At 37.8% G+C, this 18,837-nt stretch overlaps 1 protein-coding gene across 3 annotated transcripts in view; it reads right to left on the bottom strand.

Moving 5' to 3' along the window:
- Positions 1-18,837, bottom strand: part of ABCC9 (ATP binding cassette subfamily C member 9) — a 142,306-nt gene that overhangs the window by 40,924 nt on the left and 82,545 nt on the right. For all 3 annotated transcript variants that reach the window (XM_003405689.3, XM_003405688.4, XM_064284494.1), the window contains 6 exons: positions 15,816-15,912; positions 15,106-15,335; positions 10,847-10,995; positions 10,572-10,641; positions 9,493-9,650; positions 4,772-4,864 (listed from right to left, as the gene is read on the bottom strand). In XM_003405689.3, coding sequence (XP_003405737.1) covers positions 4,772-4,864; positions 9,493-9,650; positions 10,572-10,641; positions 10,847-10,995; positions 15,106-15,335; positions 15,816-15,912 — 797 coding nt within the window. The remainder of the gene's footprint in view (positions 1-4,771; positions 4,865-9,492; positions 9,651-10,571; positions 10,642-10,846; positions 10,996-15,105; positions 15,336-15,815; positions 15,913-18,837) is intronic.

The raw sequence follows: 18,837 nt of genomic DNA, 5'->3' as shown, positions 1-18,837 counted from the left end.
TATTTCTTAAATAAATTAACTTAAAAGGACTTGTTTGGTAAACAGAGTAATCTCAAATATGGTATATAGAATAAGTAACACTGGTCATTGGTAGCTACCATTAGAATATAAATTTTACCTTAATATCTACATTCAATGCCAATAAATCATTTTACCATCCCCAAAAGAAAGCATTGTTCACTATGATATTACAATACACCCCTGCAGAAAGTAGCCATCCTTCATGATGAAACTTATATAGATCTATGTAGAAATTCTGTGATACATAATGTTGTAGATGGTTGTGTCTTAATGTATTTTTTTTTTACCCAATTCTATATTTTTATATATTCCTTAGAGTATATATATATATATATATATATATATATACACATTCCCCACACATTGGTCATTTTGTCATATTGTGGTAGCTTGCATATTGCTGTGATGCTGGAAGCTATGCCACCAGTATTTCAAATACCAGCAGGGTCACCTATGATAGACAGGCTTCAGCTGAGCTTCCAGACTAGGACAGACTAGGAAGAAAGACCTTGTAGTCTATTTCTGAAAAACATCAGCCAGTGAAAACCTTATGAATAGCAGTGGAACAATGATACAGGGCCAGAAGATGACCCCTCAGGTTGGAAGGCACTCAAAACACAACTGGGGAAGAGCTGCATCCTCAAAGTGGAGTTGACCTTAATGACTTGGATGGAGTCAAATTTTCAGGGTCTTCATTTGCTGATGTGGCACGGCTCAGATTAAGAAGAAACAGCTGTAAAAATCCATTAATAATCAGAATGTGGAATGTACCAAGTATGAATCTAGGAAAACTGGAAGTCATCAAAAATCAAATGGAATGCATAAACATCGATACCCTAGGCTTTAGTGAGCTGAAATGGACTGGTATTGGCCATTTTAAATCAGATAATCATATGGTCTACTATGCCGGGAATGGCAAATTGAAATGGAAAGGTGTAGCATTCATTGTCAAAAAGAACATTTCAAAATCTACCCTAAAGTACAAAACTGTCAGTGATAGGATAATATCCATATGCCTACAAAGACCAGTAAATACTACTATTATTCAAATTTGCACACCAATCACTAATACCAAAGATGAGGAAATAGAAGATTTTTACCAACATCTGTAGTCTGAAATTGATCAAACATGCATTCAAGATGCATTGGTAATTAATGGTGATTGGAATGCAAAAGTTGGAAATAAAGAAGAAGGAACAGTAGTTGGGAAATATGGCCTTGGTGATAGAAACGACACCGGGGATCACATGATAGAATTTTGCAAGCCTAAGGACTTCTTGGTTGCAAATACCGTTTTTCAACAACATAAACAGTGACTATACACACGGATCTCGTCAGATAGAATACACAGGTATCATAGATTGAATTATGTCCCTCCAAAATATCTGTCAACTTGGCTAGGTCATGATTCCCTTGTACAATTGTCTACCATTTTATTTTTGGTGTGATTTCCCTATGTGTTATAAATCCTATCACTATAATGTAATAAGATGGATCGGTGGCAGTTATATTGATGAGGTCTATAAGATTAGATAGTATATTAAGCTAATCTCTTTTGAGATATAAAAGAGAACCAAGCAGAGAGACATGGGGACCTCGTACCACCAAGAAAGCAGTGCCAGGAGCAGAGTGTGCCCTTTGGAACTGAGGTTCCTGCTCTGAGATGCTCCCAGACCAAAAGAAGATTGATGACAAGGGCATTCTTCCAGAGCCAACAGAGAGAGAAAGCCTTTCACTGGAGCTGACGCCCTGAATTTGGACTTGTAGCCTACTAGACAGCGAGAGAATAAATTTCTCTTTGTTAAAGCTGTCCACTTGTGGTATTTCTGTTATAGCAGCACTAGATGACTAAGAGAACAGGAATCAAATTGACTACATCTGTGGAAAGAGACAATGGAAAAGCTCCATATCATCAATCAGAACAAGGCCAAGGGTTGGCTGTGGAACAGCCCATCGATTGCTCATAAGCAAGTTCACGTTGAAGCTAAAGAAAATTAGAATAATTCCATGAGAGCCAAAGTATGACCTTAAGTATATTCCACCTGAATTTAGAGACCATCTCAAGAATAGACTTGACTCCTTAAACACTAATAACCGAAGACCGGATGAGTTGTGAAATGACATCAAGGACATCATACATGAAAAAAGCAAAAGGTCATTAAAAAGACAGGAAAGAAAGAAAAGACCAAAATGAATGTCAGGAGAGACTCTAAAATTTGCTCTTGAATGTAGAGCAGCTAAAGCAAAAGAAAGAAATGAAGTAAAAGAGCTGAACAGAACATTTTCAAGGCGGCTCGAGAAGACAAAATAAAGTATTATAATGAAATGCGCAATGACCTAGAGTTAGAAAACCAAAAGGGAGGAAAAAGCTCAACATTTCTCAAGCTGAAAAAACTGGAGAATATTGAAGCCTTGATTTGCAATACTGAATGATTCTACAGGGAAAATATTAAACAATGCAGGAAACATCAAAAGAAGATAGAAGTGCACAGAGTCACTTCACCAAAAAGAATTGGTTGACATTCAGTCATTTCAGAAGGTAGGATATGATCAAGAACTGATGGTACTAAAGAAAGAAGTTCAAGATGTACTGGAGGCATTGGCAAAAAACAAGGGTCCAGGAGTTGACGGAATACCAGTTGAGATGGTTCAACAAACAGATGCAGTACTGGAAGTGCTCACTTGTGTATGTCAAGAGCTTTGGAAGACAGCTACCTGGCCAACCTACTGGAAGAGATCAATATTTGTACCTATTCCAAGGAAAGGCAATTCAACAGAATGTAGAAATTATCAATGTCATTAATACCACACACAAAGAAAAAGTTGCTGCAGATCATTCAAAGGTGGTTCCTGCATCCACAAGGAACTGCCAGAAATTCAAGCCCGATTCAGAAGAGGACACGGAACCTGCGATATCACTGCTGATATCAGATGGATCTTGGCTGAAAGCAGAGAATAACAGAGAGATTTTTACCTGTGTTTTATTGACTTTGCAACGGCATGGATAACATTACAAGGATGGGAATTCCAGAACACTTAATTGTGCTCATGATGAACCTGTATATAGACCAAGAGCAAGTCATTTGAGCAGAACGAGGGGATACTACATGATTTAAAATCAGGAAAGGTGTGCGTCAGGGTTGTATCCTTTCACTATGCTTATTCAATCTGTGTGCTGAGCAATTAATCTGAGAAGCTGGACTATATGGAGAAGAATGAGGTATCAGGATTGATGGAAGAATCATTAACAATCTGCGTTATGAAGATGACACAAACTTACTTGCTGAAAGTGAAGAGGACTTGAAACGCTTACTGATGAAAATCAAAGACCGAGGCCTTCAACATAGGAAACATCTTAACATAAGGAAAACAAAAATCCTCACAACTGGACTAAGAAGCAACATCATCTTAAATGGAGAAAAGATTGGAGTTGTCAAGGAATTCATTTTACTTGGACCCACAAGCAATACCCATGGAAGCAGTCAAGAAATCAAAAGAGGCATTGCATTGGGCAATCTGCTGCAAAAAAACTTTTAAAGCATTAAAAAAGCAAAGATGTCACTTTAAGGACTAAGGCGTGCCTGACCCAAGCCATGGTGTTTTCAATCACCTTATTTGCATGCCAAAGCTGGACAATGAATAAAGAAGACTGTTGAGAAACTTATGCCTTTCAATTATGGTGCTGGTGAAGAATACTTAATATAATGTGGATTGCCAGACAAACAAGTGTGTCTTGGAAGAAATAAAAACAGATGCTCCTTAGAAGCAAGGATGGGAAGGCTTTGTCTGAGATACTTTGGACATGTTATCAGGAGGGACAAGTCCCTGGAGAAGGGCATCATGCTTGTTTGGTAAGTAGAGGGTCAGCAAGGATGAGGAAGACCCTCAAGGACTGACACAGTGGCTGCAACAATGGTCTTAAGCACAAGAAGGATCAGGAAGATGGCACAGGACCGGGCAGTGTTTCACTCTGTTTTGCATAGAGTTGCTACGGGTCAGAACCGACTCAATGGCACCTAACAGCAACAACATATATATATTTATATATTCCATAGGTTGGAAAAACCTATGATTGAAATCAGACTGAATTTGGGGTTGTAGAAAGATGTAACACTTTAAAATGCCAATTTTCTGTGTCAAATGAAATATCTAGTAATGCCAGCTTTTTTCCTTGTCTTGAACGAGAAAAACAGGGCTAGATAATTTTTATGAGTGTTCAGTAAATACTTTTGATCAAAATCATGGTTATTAGTATGTTTACTAACATTAAAGAAAATGGGTTAGATTCCAAAATAACTTTGTTGTAATATTATTACATTCCTATTATTATTATTATTAGTTATACTTTTATTTTAACTTGCTTATTGTGTGCTTATTCAGTAGGGACTGTGGTTAGTGCTTTACACGCATTATTACAGTTAGTCCAACCACCATAAAGAGTAAGGTTGATCTCCCCGATTCACAGACGAAAAAACTGACTCTAGGGAATTCGAGTGTCTTGTCCAGGACACACAGCTAATACCTTTCCAACGTGGTTTTTCATTCTTTCCTTATTCTTGTCAAATTCTACACGATTGAACTCTAATTCTGATAATGTCTGACCACATTTTTCTTATGGTTTAGTACACTGCCAGGTATACTGTGGCCACCAAAAAAAAAAAAAAACAGTAGCAGTTATCAATTATTTGTAGAAAAATATTTGTTGATGATGTAATTGCCTAGTCAGCAATATAAAGACATGTTTACTGACCTAAATGCCCGAATAGTGGTGAGTCCTTCAGCTGTCTCTGAGAAGTGGCAAAGCAGAGGGAGCTGGGTACTATCATCAAGTTCCTGGAGATCCCTGGGACAGAGAGAAATGCAGAGATAAGCTTCACGTGCACTCAGGATCAAACCCAAGTGTTCTTTCTAAGTTATTATTTGTCATTGTAACTATTTTCTTCTACTGCTCAACAAAAGCTTCAATAGCTCACAACCTAAAGAGGAAGGGAAGGATGGGTACATAATGAATATGGGTCCAGGTGGAATGTCATGTGCTGTACAACAGTACAGCTTTGTATAACAGCCAAAGCAAACTGCTATGAGGACAAGAGGGATGAGCAGTTAAATCATACCTAGGCAATGGGTGGTATTTTCTTTGAGCAGGTGGAATTTAGGCCAAACCTAAATAAAGTATGAGAAGGGCTTCAGCCAAACAGACAAGATGTGCATTCCAGCTAAGAGAACAACGGTAGCACACACGGATATTTGAAAGGACCTGTCGAGTTAAATCAGGCTGGTGCCTAGCATCCTTTGGCGGTGTCACTGTGGGAAAAGGCTATTTAAAGATGGGTGAAACCCTGGTGGCATAGTGGTTTAGTGCTGCAGCTGCTAACCAAAATGTCGGCAGCTTGAATCTACCAGGCGCTCCTTGGAAACTCTATGGGGCAGTTCTACTCCATCTATAGGGTCACTATGAGTCGGAATTGACTTGATGGCAATGGGTTTGGTTTTTATTTTTCTGGTTTTGTGACTAGATGATAGAGGATCCTGAATGAGCTGAAAAAAAATCACTGAAAATTAGAAGCAAAATGATCAGAGTTATGTTTCAGTAACATAACTTGGGGGTGCATATAAAGGATAAAAGAGGATAGATGAATGAGGAAGACCAGCTAGGATAGTCTATACGAGAGATTTTTTAAAGTTCTGAATTATGTCAACGGGAGTTAAAATAAGGGGGAGGGGAGAACTATGAGATAGACTACTAGAAGTAGCCCTCCAGGCTGTGATAACGATAATAGTAATTAAATAGTATGTATATAGAAGGGCGAGTAAGACAGAAGAGTGTTTTGAGCTTAGCTAATGTGAAAAATGACTGTTCTGTTTACTAAGAGGGGGTGAAGAGATATGAAGGGAAAAGATAATGAGTTTGGTTTTGGCCACAATGAGTTCGTATCCCTGCCTTTGTGAAACTTCCAGCCGCAGTTTGTCTAAGGAACTATATATAAAATAGGTAAAGTGTTGAAGGAATGTTTGGGGCACAAATGCCTGAATCTGATCCTTTTCAAAAAGATGTACACTCATGACAATCTTTCTTGAAGTTATGTAAGTTAGCATTCCTAGAAGATAGACTAAGAGTTACACACATGTTTCCAAACACTTCTCTTTTTTCTTTTCTTTTGTCTGCCCTTCTCTAGGTCTTTGGAGCTGAGGGAATTAGAGCAGAGTAACGGCAATGGAGGAGCCTTGGTAGCATAGTGGTCAAAGTGCTCTGCCTCTGTAAAGATTTACAGCCTTGGAAACACTATGGGGCAGTTCTCTGACGTACAGGGTCACTATGAGTCGTGGCAGTGGGTTTAGTTTTTGGAGCAGCAATGGCATTCACCTGACAGAGTCAGCTGAACTGGCAAACACTATTACATAATCTTTAACAATTAACTTAGGCCATGCTTGGCTGGCTGTGGAGTCCCACAACAATGCAAAGTCTTTCCAATTTGAGTTTCTAAAATGGATTCACTCACTTCAGAAGTTGAAGATGGGGGGAGGGAAGAAACGAGGGTGAGTGGGAGGGAGGATGAGACAGGAGAGCAGGGAGGCAAAAGGGAGAGAAAGAATGAGGAAGAAAGAAGGAGAGGGAGAGAGAAAGCAGAAAATAGAGGAGGAGGGAGTAAAGGAGAGAGAGAAAGAGAAACATAAAGGAATGTGAATAGTCTGTTAACGTTTTAAATATATTTCTTTAACTAACCCTGACTAAAGTGGCTATTTGTAAATCTGGCACAGGCAACAAACAGGTGGTCACTACATTGAGGTTTGTGGCGAAGTAAAAAGAATTAGGAAGGAGGATCTTTTGTTTATAGAACCCTATTCCGTGAAATTACAAAGTGAGGGCACAGCTTGATCTAATATTTAGGAAATACTTACTTAGAGAGCTAACCACGCATTAGATCTTTGATTTTAGGTATTCGAAATTTCATGGTATTTCCTGTAGCTAGTTCCTCACTTAAATCCACGCTGGTGTTTACAAATGCAGGCTGCTAAACTGCCTGAGCTTTTCAATCTGCGTGAGTCCTGCAGACTGCAACATCTAGAAGGGTCATTTCATCTATTATATTTAATATCATGCAACGATATTTAATAACTTTCAGAGAATTTTGAACAAGGATTGCATATAATCCATTATCAAATATTAGTTCTACAAAAATGATCATCCCTTCCCTATTTTAATCATTTACTGTTGTTGTTAGGTGCCATTGAGTCGATTCTGAGTCTTAGTGACCTTATGTACAACAGAACAAAACACTTCCTGGGCCTGTGCCAGCCTCACAATCGTAGCTATGTTTGAGCCCATTGTTGCAGCCACTGTGTCAATCCATCTCGTTGAGGGTTTTCTTCTTTTTCGCTGACCCTCTGCTTTACCAAGCATAATGTCCTTCTGTAGGGACTGGTCCCTACTGATAATATGTCCAAAGTATGTGAGATGGTCCCTGGACACTGTTTTAGCTCAGTAATGAAGTCACTCCTGAGGTTCACCCTTTAGCCAAAGATTAGACAGGCCCATAAAACAAAAGGAGACTAAAGGGGCACACCAGCCCAGTGGCAAGTACTAGAAGCCAGGAAGGGAAAGGAAAGCTGGTAATAGGGAACCCAGGGTTGAAAAGGGGAGAGTGTTGACATGTCGTGGGGTTGGTAACCAACATCACAGAACGATATGTGTACTAATCGTTTAATGAGAAGCTAGTTTCTTCTGTAAACCTCCACAGTTAAAAAAAAAAAAAAAAAAACAAGTATGTGAGACAAAGTCTTGTCATCCTCACTTCCAAGGAGCACTCTGGCTGTACTTAATTATTTACTACCAATGCTAAAAGAATATTCTCATTTATAACGAATGGAATTCACATTTAAAATTTGTAACAGACTAGGAATATTTACCTAACCTTTGCAGTCAATTTGTATTGCTTAAGCGCCCAATTAAGCGCCCAAAGAGGACCAAATGAATATGTGATTGAACTAGGATATTACGGTTTGGTAAGAAGGGAAGGATAGAGTTGGGAACAGCCAACAACAATGAACTAATGCCAAGCTTCTTTGTTACATCCAATAAGCAGTATCGGCAATAATACCAGAGGAAATGAAAGGGTGAATTTGACAGCTAGTTTCTCCTTTTTGATCTGAATTTGCTATGAGAAAAGAGGATGAGGTTGGGAATGAAAACTCATTCTAGATTTAATCTGGATTCCTAACATTTGAAGGACCCTAATTCATAGCCAGAAACCCTGGTGACATAGTGGTTAAGTGCTATGGCTGCTAACTAAAGGGTTGGCAGTTTGAATCCACCAGGTGCTCCTTGGAAACTCTATGGGGCAGTTCTACTCTGTCCTGTAGGGTTGCTATGATTCAGAATTGACTCGATGGCACTGGGTTTGGTTTTTGGTTTTTTAATTCATAGCCCTGATGGAAAAATGACTGTATTTTTAAAATTATGAATATAATAATTTTAGTCAGAAGTTCTCAACTGTAAGTCTGCTTTCTCTTCTTACCTTCCCCTACACTTGTTCATGTTCCCTGCATTTAAATCATATAAAATACTTCAAATTTCCTGAATAAACTCACTATCTGCCTTCCTATTTTTAACACGATCTACTTATTGGGGTTATTTTGTATATGTTTTATCTTCCTAAGAGACCGTAAGTTTCTTGAGAATAGGTTCTTGCCACGTTAGTTTCTTTATCTGCCTCACGGTTTAACATGATTATTTGCAATGTAATAAGTACTTAAGTGTTTGTTGAAATTAAGTTATTCTTGTAATGACAAAATTTATAGCACTGTTTACAACAGGGCTTCAAAGTTAGGAGGGAAATTTCAAAATGGTTGGTATGATATTTTATGTAATGATTTGACATTTCACAAATGGAAAATTCTATATTAAGAGAAAAGTTTAAAAGTCATCAGTATCCTTTATTTATTTGCTGGATACTCACATCCAATCTGAAATTTCCTTATCTCTTAAAGTTACGGCACTCCTATCAAACACTCAAGATTACTTACTTTATAGTCATCCCTGATTTATCTCTTCGTACTTCTATATTTTATAGAAAGCTTTTTAAGGATTTAAAAAAATTTTCCATTATCCCCCCCACCCACCCACATGTGGAATATAATAATATTGAATCTCTTACCCTTTGGAATCAAGTTTGATTTTTTAAGTTCCCTGCCAATGTCATACTCAGAAAAAGGACCACGAAGTGAAAAATTTGACACAGTCTGTGGACTTAAAACTCCGTAGATCAATCACTGCTATTACAACCAATTACAGAAACAATTATAATAGATCTCCATGCGAAACATGGCATCAGGATAGGTTTTGTCATGCCAAAAATAGGCTGCATTTCCCAATTTAATATCTTATCTTGAAAAAGCATAACAGACAATGTAGATGACAATAAGTCAAATATATAGGCTTTTAAAAATTTAATAGAACTTTGGTTTACTTACTTAGAGGCCACTCGGAAATATTTTTGGATAAAATAAAAGGCAACCCCAAGGGGCACAAGAGCAACCAGGAATACAGGGGTAGCATAAGAAATCATCCCAATGGCAGACAGGCAGAGCAGTGTTGAACGAGTGAGAGATTCCAAAGTGGGAGGAATGTGCTATTCAGAAAGCAATTTGAAGGGAAAATATATTTTAGTCAAATAACACAGCAGTTACAATGCAACAAAAATATTCATTTTATATTAGTGTTAAGTCAAATACGTAGTTACAAAAGTAGTATACAAACACCTTCATTGTAACACCTCACTCCCTCAATTTCACTCAACTCCCATAGTTTAATAGACCTACCTACCTACCTACCTATCATCAATCAGTTATCTACCTATCAGCCTACTTATCCTGGGTATTTTATATAAGTGGCACCATCTTATAAATCTTATTTGTCCATGTACTTACTTTATTTTATGGAAAAAGATCGACTGTAAATTTCTCCCATGTCAGTATATACAATTCTACCTCCTTTTAATGGCTGCAAAACTTATTTAGCTATTCCTCTACTGTAAGACATTTAAATTAATTTTATGTAATTTCTCATTCATATTCTTTGCCTGTTTTTCTTCTCTTTATATATTAATAACAGTAATGGACACCTAGGGTCACTTGGCAGCCCATCTGTTCCTGACCCTTCACTCCTGAGAGACACACGGCATCCATAACGAACCTTTAAGAACTTTTATACTGTAAATGGAGACACAACACTGATTAAAATCATTGCTTTCTTATTATCAAAGATTTTAAATGTTAGTCCGTTCCTTGGTATTTCTCCTTATTTTATGTTGATTCTCTAAGTATCATCTTATACATGCATAAATGGGTATGAATTAAGGTTTTCTCTAACAATTTTATTCTAGAAATCATTTATGTGAACAGTATTGATTTATGAATGCAAATAGGCTTTAATTTAAGTTTTAGGAATGTTTTACTTTTCATAAGAACCATGCTTCATTTTAAAAAGTGCTTTTGAGCTTACATTGATACATACACTTATTTTTGAACTTGGAAGTAACTCAGGAACTTACCTGATCAATGATATTTGTATCAGCTGAAAAGCGATTAAGAATCAATCCCAGGGGTGTTGTATCAAAGAATCTAGGCAATAAACAGATGTAAACATATGATAATACTGAACTAACTGGGACCTGAGCATTGTTAATGGACTTTTTAGAGCCATGGAAATGGGAAGGTGCCTATTCACTTGCTCAAGGACTGCAGAAATTCCTTAAAACTTCACATTTTTCTTAAAATGTAAAATGCATGTTTTTGTGTATGGGAGTAAGATATAACTACTTTTTACCTTATTGGTCCAAGAATTATCTTATTGAGAAGATTGTAGTGAAGATTTTTGGCAGCTGTGAGACCCATCCACTCTACAGTGAGAGATGTAACAAGACAAAGGAAAATACCTGCTCCGCAGAGTATGCTAAATCCAGCCACGTAGTAGGTCTGAAAAGCAATCAATAGAAAAGGCACTTATAACATTATTGACTGAGCCTTTTCTTACTAGAAAAACAAAAATCAAAGACAGCTTGTTGGCTTCATTAGCATGCATCAATTTAAATAGCTGTGAAGTGTAGTTGTTGGAGCCCCATGGTGGTATCTGCCCATAGTCCTGCAGGCCAACCCCCTACATGCTTCCTTCAATCTCTTTCAAGGTTTGCCCAAGGGCAGTCAGATGGTTAGAATCTGCTTTTAGATTTGGACCATATTCTTGACTTTCTACCTTGCAGACCTCATTCTTCCTATTCCTAATCTCAGAATTGCCAGCTAATACACTGGTATTAAAAAAAAAACAGAACAAAAAACCCAGTGCCGACACGTTCATTCTGACTCATAGCAACCCTATGGGACAGAGTAGAACTGGCCCATAGAGTTTTCAAGGAGCTCCTGGTGGATTTGAACTGCTGACCATTTGGTTAGCAGCCGTAGCACTTAACCACTACACCACCAGGGTTTCCATACACTGGTATATAAAAAAAAAAAAAAAAAAAAATTTTTTTTTTTTACACTGGTATAAACAAACACATAGGTAACAAAAATCAAACACCACTAGATAACAGCAACAAAAACCCTATGTGTGTGTGTATGTGTGTGTGTGTATAAACATATATAGTTTATATACCTAACATATGTATATATATATATCACGTGAATCCAAATGAAACATTACCTTTAAACATTTATCATTAACTTAAAAAACAAAACAAATAGGCACTAATCAAAAAAAGCAGAACATAACAAATGTTAGAGAGGTTGTGGGGAGACTGGAACTCTTATACACTGCTGGTAGGGATGGAAAATGGTACAGCCACTGTGGAAAATGATATGGTGCCACCTTAAAAAGCTAGAAATAGAAATACCATGTGATCCAGCAATCTCACTCCTAGGAATATATCCTAGAGAAATAAGAGCTGTCACATGAATAGACATATGCACACCCATGTTCATTCCAGCATTATTCACAACAACAAAAAGATGGAAACAACCTAACTGCCCATCAACAGGTGAATGGATAAACAAATTATGGTACATACACATACTGGAATACTACTCAATGATAAAGAACAATGATGATTCCAGGAAACATCTCACAACATGAATGAATCTGGAGGGCATTATGCTGAGTGAACTAAATCAATCACAAAAGGACAAACACTGTATGATACCACTATTATAAAAACGCGTAATAAGCTTTACACACAGAAAAAAATCTTTGATGATTATGAGGGAGGGGACTGACAGGAGGGGAAATAACTAACTAGATAATAGACAAGCGTTGACTTTGGTGAAGGGAAAAATAACACACAATATAGGGGAAGTCAGCACAACTTGACCAAGGCAAAGTCATAGAAGCTTCCCAGACATATCCAAATACCTTGACTAACTGAGTTACTAGGGCTGACGGCTCAGGAACATGGTCTTGGGGGTCATCTAGGTCAACCGGCATACATAAGTCATTAAAACCTTCTACTCTGGGGTTTTAAAAGCTTGTGAGTAGCCATCTAAGATACATCTATTGGTCCCATCCTGTCCACAGCAAAGGAGAATTGAAGAAAACCAAAGACACAAGGAAAATATTAGGCCAAAGGACTAATGGACCACATGAACCACAGTCTCCACCAGCCTGAGCCAAGAAGAACTAGATGCGGCCCGGCTACCACCACCTACCGCTCTGACAGGGATCATAATAGAGAGTCCCAGACATAGCCGGAGAAAAATGTAGAGCAAAATTCAAATTCAGACACAGAAAAAATGACCAGACTTACTGGTCTGACAGAAACTGGAGGAACCCCCCAGACTATGGTCACCAGACACCCTGCTAACTCAGTACCGAAGACATTTCTGAAGTCCACATTTCAGCCAAAGATTAGACAGGCCTATAAAACAAACAATAACACATGTGAGGAACGTGCTTCTTAGTTCAATCAAATATGTGAGACCAAATGGGCAGCACCTGCCCAAAAGTAAAGATGATGAGGCAGGAAGGGACTGGAAAATGGATACAAGGAACCCAGGGTGGAAAGGGAGAGAGTGTTGACACATTGTGGGGATTGCAACCAATGTCACAAAATAATTTGTGTGTAAATTTTTGAATGAGAAACTAATTTTCACAGTAAACTTTCACCTAGCAGTAAAATTAAAAAAATAAAATACTCAAAAGCTAGATTTAATTACCTAGAAATTAAAAAAATAAAAATAAATAATAGATTCCATTTTTTGACATCTTGACAGCTTATTCCATTTCAGGCCTTCTTCTGAGTATTAACTTGGTGAATCTTCATAGAAGTCCTATGACATTGTCCTATTAATAATCTTATTTTAGAGGTGAAGAAATTGAGGCATAGAAGACTTAACTAACTTCCCTTGCAGCTAATAAGTGGCACACCCAGAAATCTAATCCAAGAGATCTGGATCCAGAGGCCACTTTGAACCTCTTGTATTTTGCAGATTTATTTCAGAAATGTACAAATAAATACATACATAATATAAAAATGACACAAGGCACACTTTAAGTCCAACATGCATAGACAACTACTAAAAAATTTTTGTTGTTTTTCTCTCAGATAGATAAATATTGCCGTAACTTTAGGTAGAAAATCTTTCTCTCTCCTCTATATATTTAACATCTACCTAATACAGTTTTCTTTTTCTTTGTAAACCAGGAAGCTATGGAGGTAAATAAACTGAGGTACTATTTCATCAGAGGCGAGAGTTTGGAAACCAGAGAAAAGGGATTAACACGTTCCTTAACATCTCAATATGAAATCTGCCGTGTGAGAAACTGGTACCTTGAAGTAAGCATGATACTAAGCTTACTATCCGTTTGGGCTTTTTTTTTTTTTTTAATTGTGCTTTAGGTGAAGGTTCATGAGGCAAATTCGTTTCTCATTAAACAATTAATACACATATTGTTTTGTGGCATTGACTGCCAACCCTGCGACATGTCAACACTCTCCCCTTCTCAACCTTGGGTTCTCTGTTTCCATTCATCCAGCTTTCCTGTCCCCTCCTTCTTTCTTGTTGTTCTTGCCCCTCAGCTGGTGTGCCTATTTAGTCTTGTATACATGGCTGAACTACATGTATTACTGTTTGTTTTATAGGGTTGTCTAATCTTCGGCTGAAGGGGGAACCTCAGGAGTGACTTCAGTACTGGGTTAAAAGGGTGTCTGGGGGCCATACTCTTGGGGTTTCTCCAGTCTGTCAGACCAGTAAGTCTGGTCTTCTTTTGTGAGTTTGAATTTTGTTCCACATTTTTTTTCCAACTCTCTCCAGGACCCTCTATTGTGATCCCTGTCAGAGCACCTGGTGGTGGTAACCGGGCACTATCTAGTTGTGCTGGACTCAGTCTGGTGGAGGCTAATAGTTGTGGTCCATTAGTCCTTTGGACTAATCTTACCCTCGTGTCTTTAGTTTTCTTCATTTTCCTTTGCTCCAGACGGGGTGGGAACAGTAGAGTATCTTAGATGGCCACTTACAAGCTTTTAAGACCCCAGACCCTACTTACCAAAGTAGGATGTAGAACATTTTCTTTATAAACTATGCTATGCCAATTGAGCTAGATGTTCCTCAAGACCATGGTTCCTAACCCTCAGCCCAGTAATTCTGTGCATCAGGGAGTTTGGATGTGTCTATGTTGCTTCCATGACTTTGCCTTGGTCAAGTTGTGCTGACTTCACCTATATTGTGCATTGTCTTACCCTTCGCCAAAGTTACCACTTAGCTATTGTCTAGTTGGAAACTCTGGTGGCATAGTGGTTAAGTGCTGCAGCTGCTAACCAAAAGGTCATCAGTTCAAATCCACCAGGCACTCCTTGGAAACTCTGTGTGGTAGGTAATTCTACTCTGTCCTATAGGGTCACTATGAATCGGAATCGACTCAACGGCAACAGGTTTGGTTTTTTTTTTGTTCACCCCTCCCCCCCCTCGTAACCATCAAAGATTGTTTCTTTCTGTGTATAAACCTTTTCCATTTGTTCTATTAATAGCTAACTAGATAAGGATATCACTGCTAATCTCCACATTTCCTTGATGATTTAAAAACAGAACCCATTTTACCTGATCAGCTTTTCCAGTGTTGTTTATATTGTACTCCGATGTCCATGTGGCTAGCCAGTAGTCTATAGCTACAATGACTGAATGCTTCAAAAGCTTAGAGAAAATCATCAGGAAGAGCAGAAAGAACCCTCCAGAAGTGAGGTACCGCCAACAAGTTTTCCATGGCATTTTAGTCCTGAGCCTCATTACAGTGGACATATTATCATCCTCATCTTCCTCCTCTTCTTCCTCTGCATATCAAAAATTTGTATAAGCTTCATGCTGGCAGTAGGTAGAAGGAATCTGTATTCTCTCATCAAAGAGCGTATAAAAATCTTCCTCAAGTTTATAGAAACAGAAGTATTAGTCTTGGAAAATTTAAATGTTTCTAACAGAATGAAACTTCAATTTTTTTTGAAAATGAGGTGAAATATGAATGAATGAATGAGTGACCAAATAAACGTAAAATCTACGTTTGGATGAAATCCCTTGTTGATTTACTGCACATCAAATTGACTGGAACTATAGATCAGAAGCTTACCAAGTTGTGTTGCCAATAACACTGTAAGCCTGGCCTGTAAACATCAATAATTTTCTGACTCCTAAACTCCTGAATTTACAAAATTGCACAAGAAGGATAAAAAGATTTGAAATTTGTACACAGGCCAAAACAGTGTAATCTATCCTTTTTGACCTCATTTGAATGTTTCAAATACAAGAAAAAGGTCTACCTTCATCTTCATCCTCCATTTGGGCTTTGGCCTCTCTTGAATACATGGCTCTTCGGAGAGTTTTCCTCTCTAATGTTGTTTGATCAGCTTCCATATCCTACAGTGAACATTATGCTATGACTCAAGGAGCTCAGAGCCACAGAATGGTTTTGACTTACCAATGACCAATTCACACACAATGGTTAGCTGCCTTTATCAGTCTCATGGGCTCTCTCCTCACTCTAGAGCTTCATGACTCCTGCCATAGGAGCAGGTGTGGGAGAAATGCCTCCCGCAGGTTTGTAGGAAGTCCTTCAGGGCTCAGTGGTGTAGGCCAGGAAAAGCAATAACAATGTGGTAAAGCTGACCCCAGGGGCAGGGAGACATGTCCCCTAGCTTTAAACCATAGTTCCACAACTGCTAATTGTTTCATTTTTATATTACTCGCAGGCACTCCTAATTTTTCTAAACCAGAGACACATTTAGGTTAATTAATATCTTCCATTAATAATGAATGTACAATAGCCAAAAGGTGGAAACAACCTAAGTGTCCATCAACAGATGAAGGAATAAACAAAATGTGGTAATATACATACAATGGAATATTATTCAGCCATAAAGAGAAGTGAAGTCCTGATACATGTTGCAAAGTGGACGACCCCTGAAAACATTATGCTGACTGAAATAAGTCAGACACAAAATGACCAATATTGTATGATTCCACTTAATGAGATAGACAAATATATAGAGACCAAAGCTTATTAGTGGCTACCAGTGGTAGGAGAAAGGAGGAGTGAGGGTGTCATGGCTTAGGGGGCATTGAACTTCTGTTAATGGTGGTGGGATAACTTGGAAACAGTGGTAATGGTTACACAACATGATGAATGTAATCAATATCACTAAATTGTACATGTAAAAATTGTTGAATTGGTAAATGTTTTGTTTTACATATTTTTTTCACAATAAAAAAATGGTTTTAGTCCTAGATTGGTTAAGATGTTGTCAGTCATCCACTGTTATGACGAATTGTTCAATCATAATGAGTTTAATACCCCCCTAAAGCAGCTGCATAAAAGAATTTCAATTGGAATTTTGACGCAAACGAAGGTACTTAGGTGCCTAGGTGCTTAGGAAAAAGCCTGAGGAGGGAGAAATATGCAAAAGATAAGAGAAAGGGCCAAAAACACACTTTGCTCATTTTAAAGGATTGCCTCAGATTTGTCCTGTTCTCGAGAAAGTGAGAAGCATTTCCTTTTCTACGCTCCCCCACTTCCAATACTCTCACCCCTCTGGTCTCATAACGGAAGTAGTGTTAGTTCGGCCGCATTGTGGGTTAACTCAGGTTCTGCAAGCCAGTCTATAAAACTAACTATAACCTTGTTTCTGTGGGGAAATTCACTCTGGGTTCCAAGAAACTGACCCACAAACTTTTGGAATCTCTGATAAATTGGAGGCTTCCTGTACGTGCTAATACAAAAAAAGAAAATCAAAAAGTTTGATGGCTGCATCGATAACCTTTGGCAGTAAATTCCTAGGTGGTGATCTGGATTTTTTTTTTTTTTTTTTGGCCTTCTCCAACATGTTTGATTTAGGAGACTTGCTATTCTAGAAGGCTCTATTGCATCCTGATTCCTGGCTAAAAGATTAAAAGTGAAATGTCTCTTGAATATCTTTCTACAGAGTCAAGTTCACCTTAGATTTTAAAGTTACCAAATGATACAAAAACTAGCATTTGTACATGAGGCTAGATAAAATGCAAAATTAAAGAAGATACCCATCTGCTATGTATAGCTTAATGGAATGAATTAAACATACACACTGAAAAGCAGAAGATTTTGGTTCTGGTTCAACTCCCAACTCTGTGTGAACAAAAGATTTAATAACTCTGAGATTTTTTTAATCTTTAAAGCCAATTTTCTTCTAAGTAAATGCTCATAATAGGTTAAGTATTTTAAATTGCATTGGTATTTGCAATAAGTAAATACAAATTTAGGTTCAGAAGCTCTGGTGGCACAGTGGTTAATTGCTAGGCTGCCAACCAAAAGGTCTGTGGTTCAAACCCACCAGCCACACCATGGTAGAAAGATGTGGCAGTCTGTTTCTTTAAAGATTTACAGCTTTGGAAACCCTATGGGGCAGTTCTACTCTGTCCTCTAGGGTCGCCATGAGTCATAATTGACTCGACGGCAGTGGGTAATGTGTCTTTATAGAGCCATGCTATCTTAAGTGATGGCTTCATTTCTAAATACAACTTAATGTACTTTCTTCCTGGCCTGCATACCCGTATTACTCTAAAATTGAGCCAACAGCTCTCTCTCTCTTTTTTTTTTTTTCCAGATTTTCTTTCCAAAGTAAACCATAAATTGTCCAACTCCTTAGGCTTACGTCATATTTTTTTTTGTCCCTGGCATCTAAACCACTGAAAAAATGTCATTTGGAAATATCCCCAGTAAGTAATTTATAATCAAACTTCCCACAGCGTAATTTCTAAATGGGCACTAGCAGATTGTATGCTGTACTCTTCTTTTGATGGATATTCTCATTTCAATGGCTCTGTGATCTGTCCTATTCTACTCATAGGTTTTTACATATGTCTTTTCTTCCTTTCGTGGTCTGCTTCTGAGATCTTAGGCAACTCCACAGAAGAAAGACCAATCCCAGGGTCTGTTTGACTTTTTATCTTCCTCTCCCTACTGAAGCATAGGTCCTGGTTTCCCTTTCTAAAATAATATTTTAATTTCTCTCTATTTTTAAGGAATTTGCTGATACAAGTGTCTCATTTTATAAAACTGAATTACTTTTATTTCATTTTATAATGCCCATTGCTGGACAGGAATACCAAACTCCAAATACTTCTTAGTCCCAACCCAAGAAAATGCATTCAAAAAAATTTGTGAATTCAATTTACAATTTCACCTCTTAACCACAAGTTGTTCCTTTTTCACTGCATTCAATCTGGTTTCCAACTCAGCTATTGCTTCATTCAATGTTATACTTACATCATACGTAGCATTAACCTGAAATTATATCTGATTTGGACCTG

This window comes from Loxodonta africana, chromosome 4, assembly GCF_030014295.1.
Source record: "Loxodonta africana isolate mLoxAfr1 chromosome 4, mLoxAfr1.hap2, whole genome shotgun sequence".
In the NCBI taxonomy this organism is placed as follows: domain Eukaryota; kingdom Metazoa; phylum Chordata; class Mammalia; order Proboscidea; family Elephantidae; genus Loxodonta; species Loxodonta africana.
Note: the sequence above shows the minus strand (reverse complement) of the source record. Positions and strands in the feature narration are given on the sequence as shown.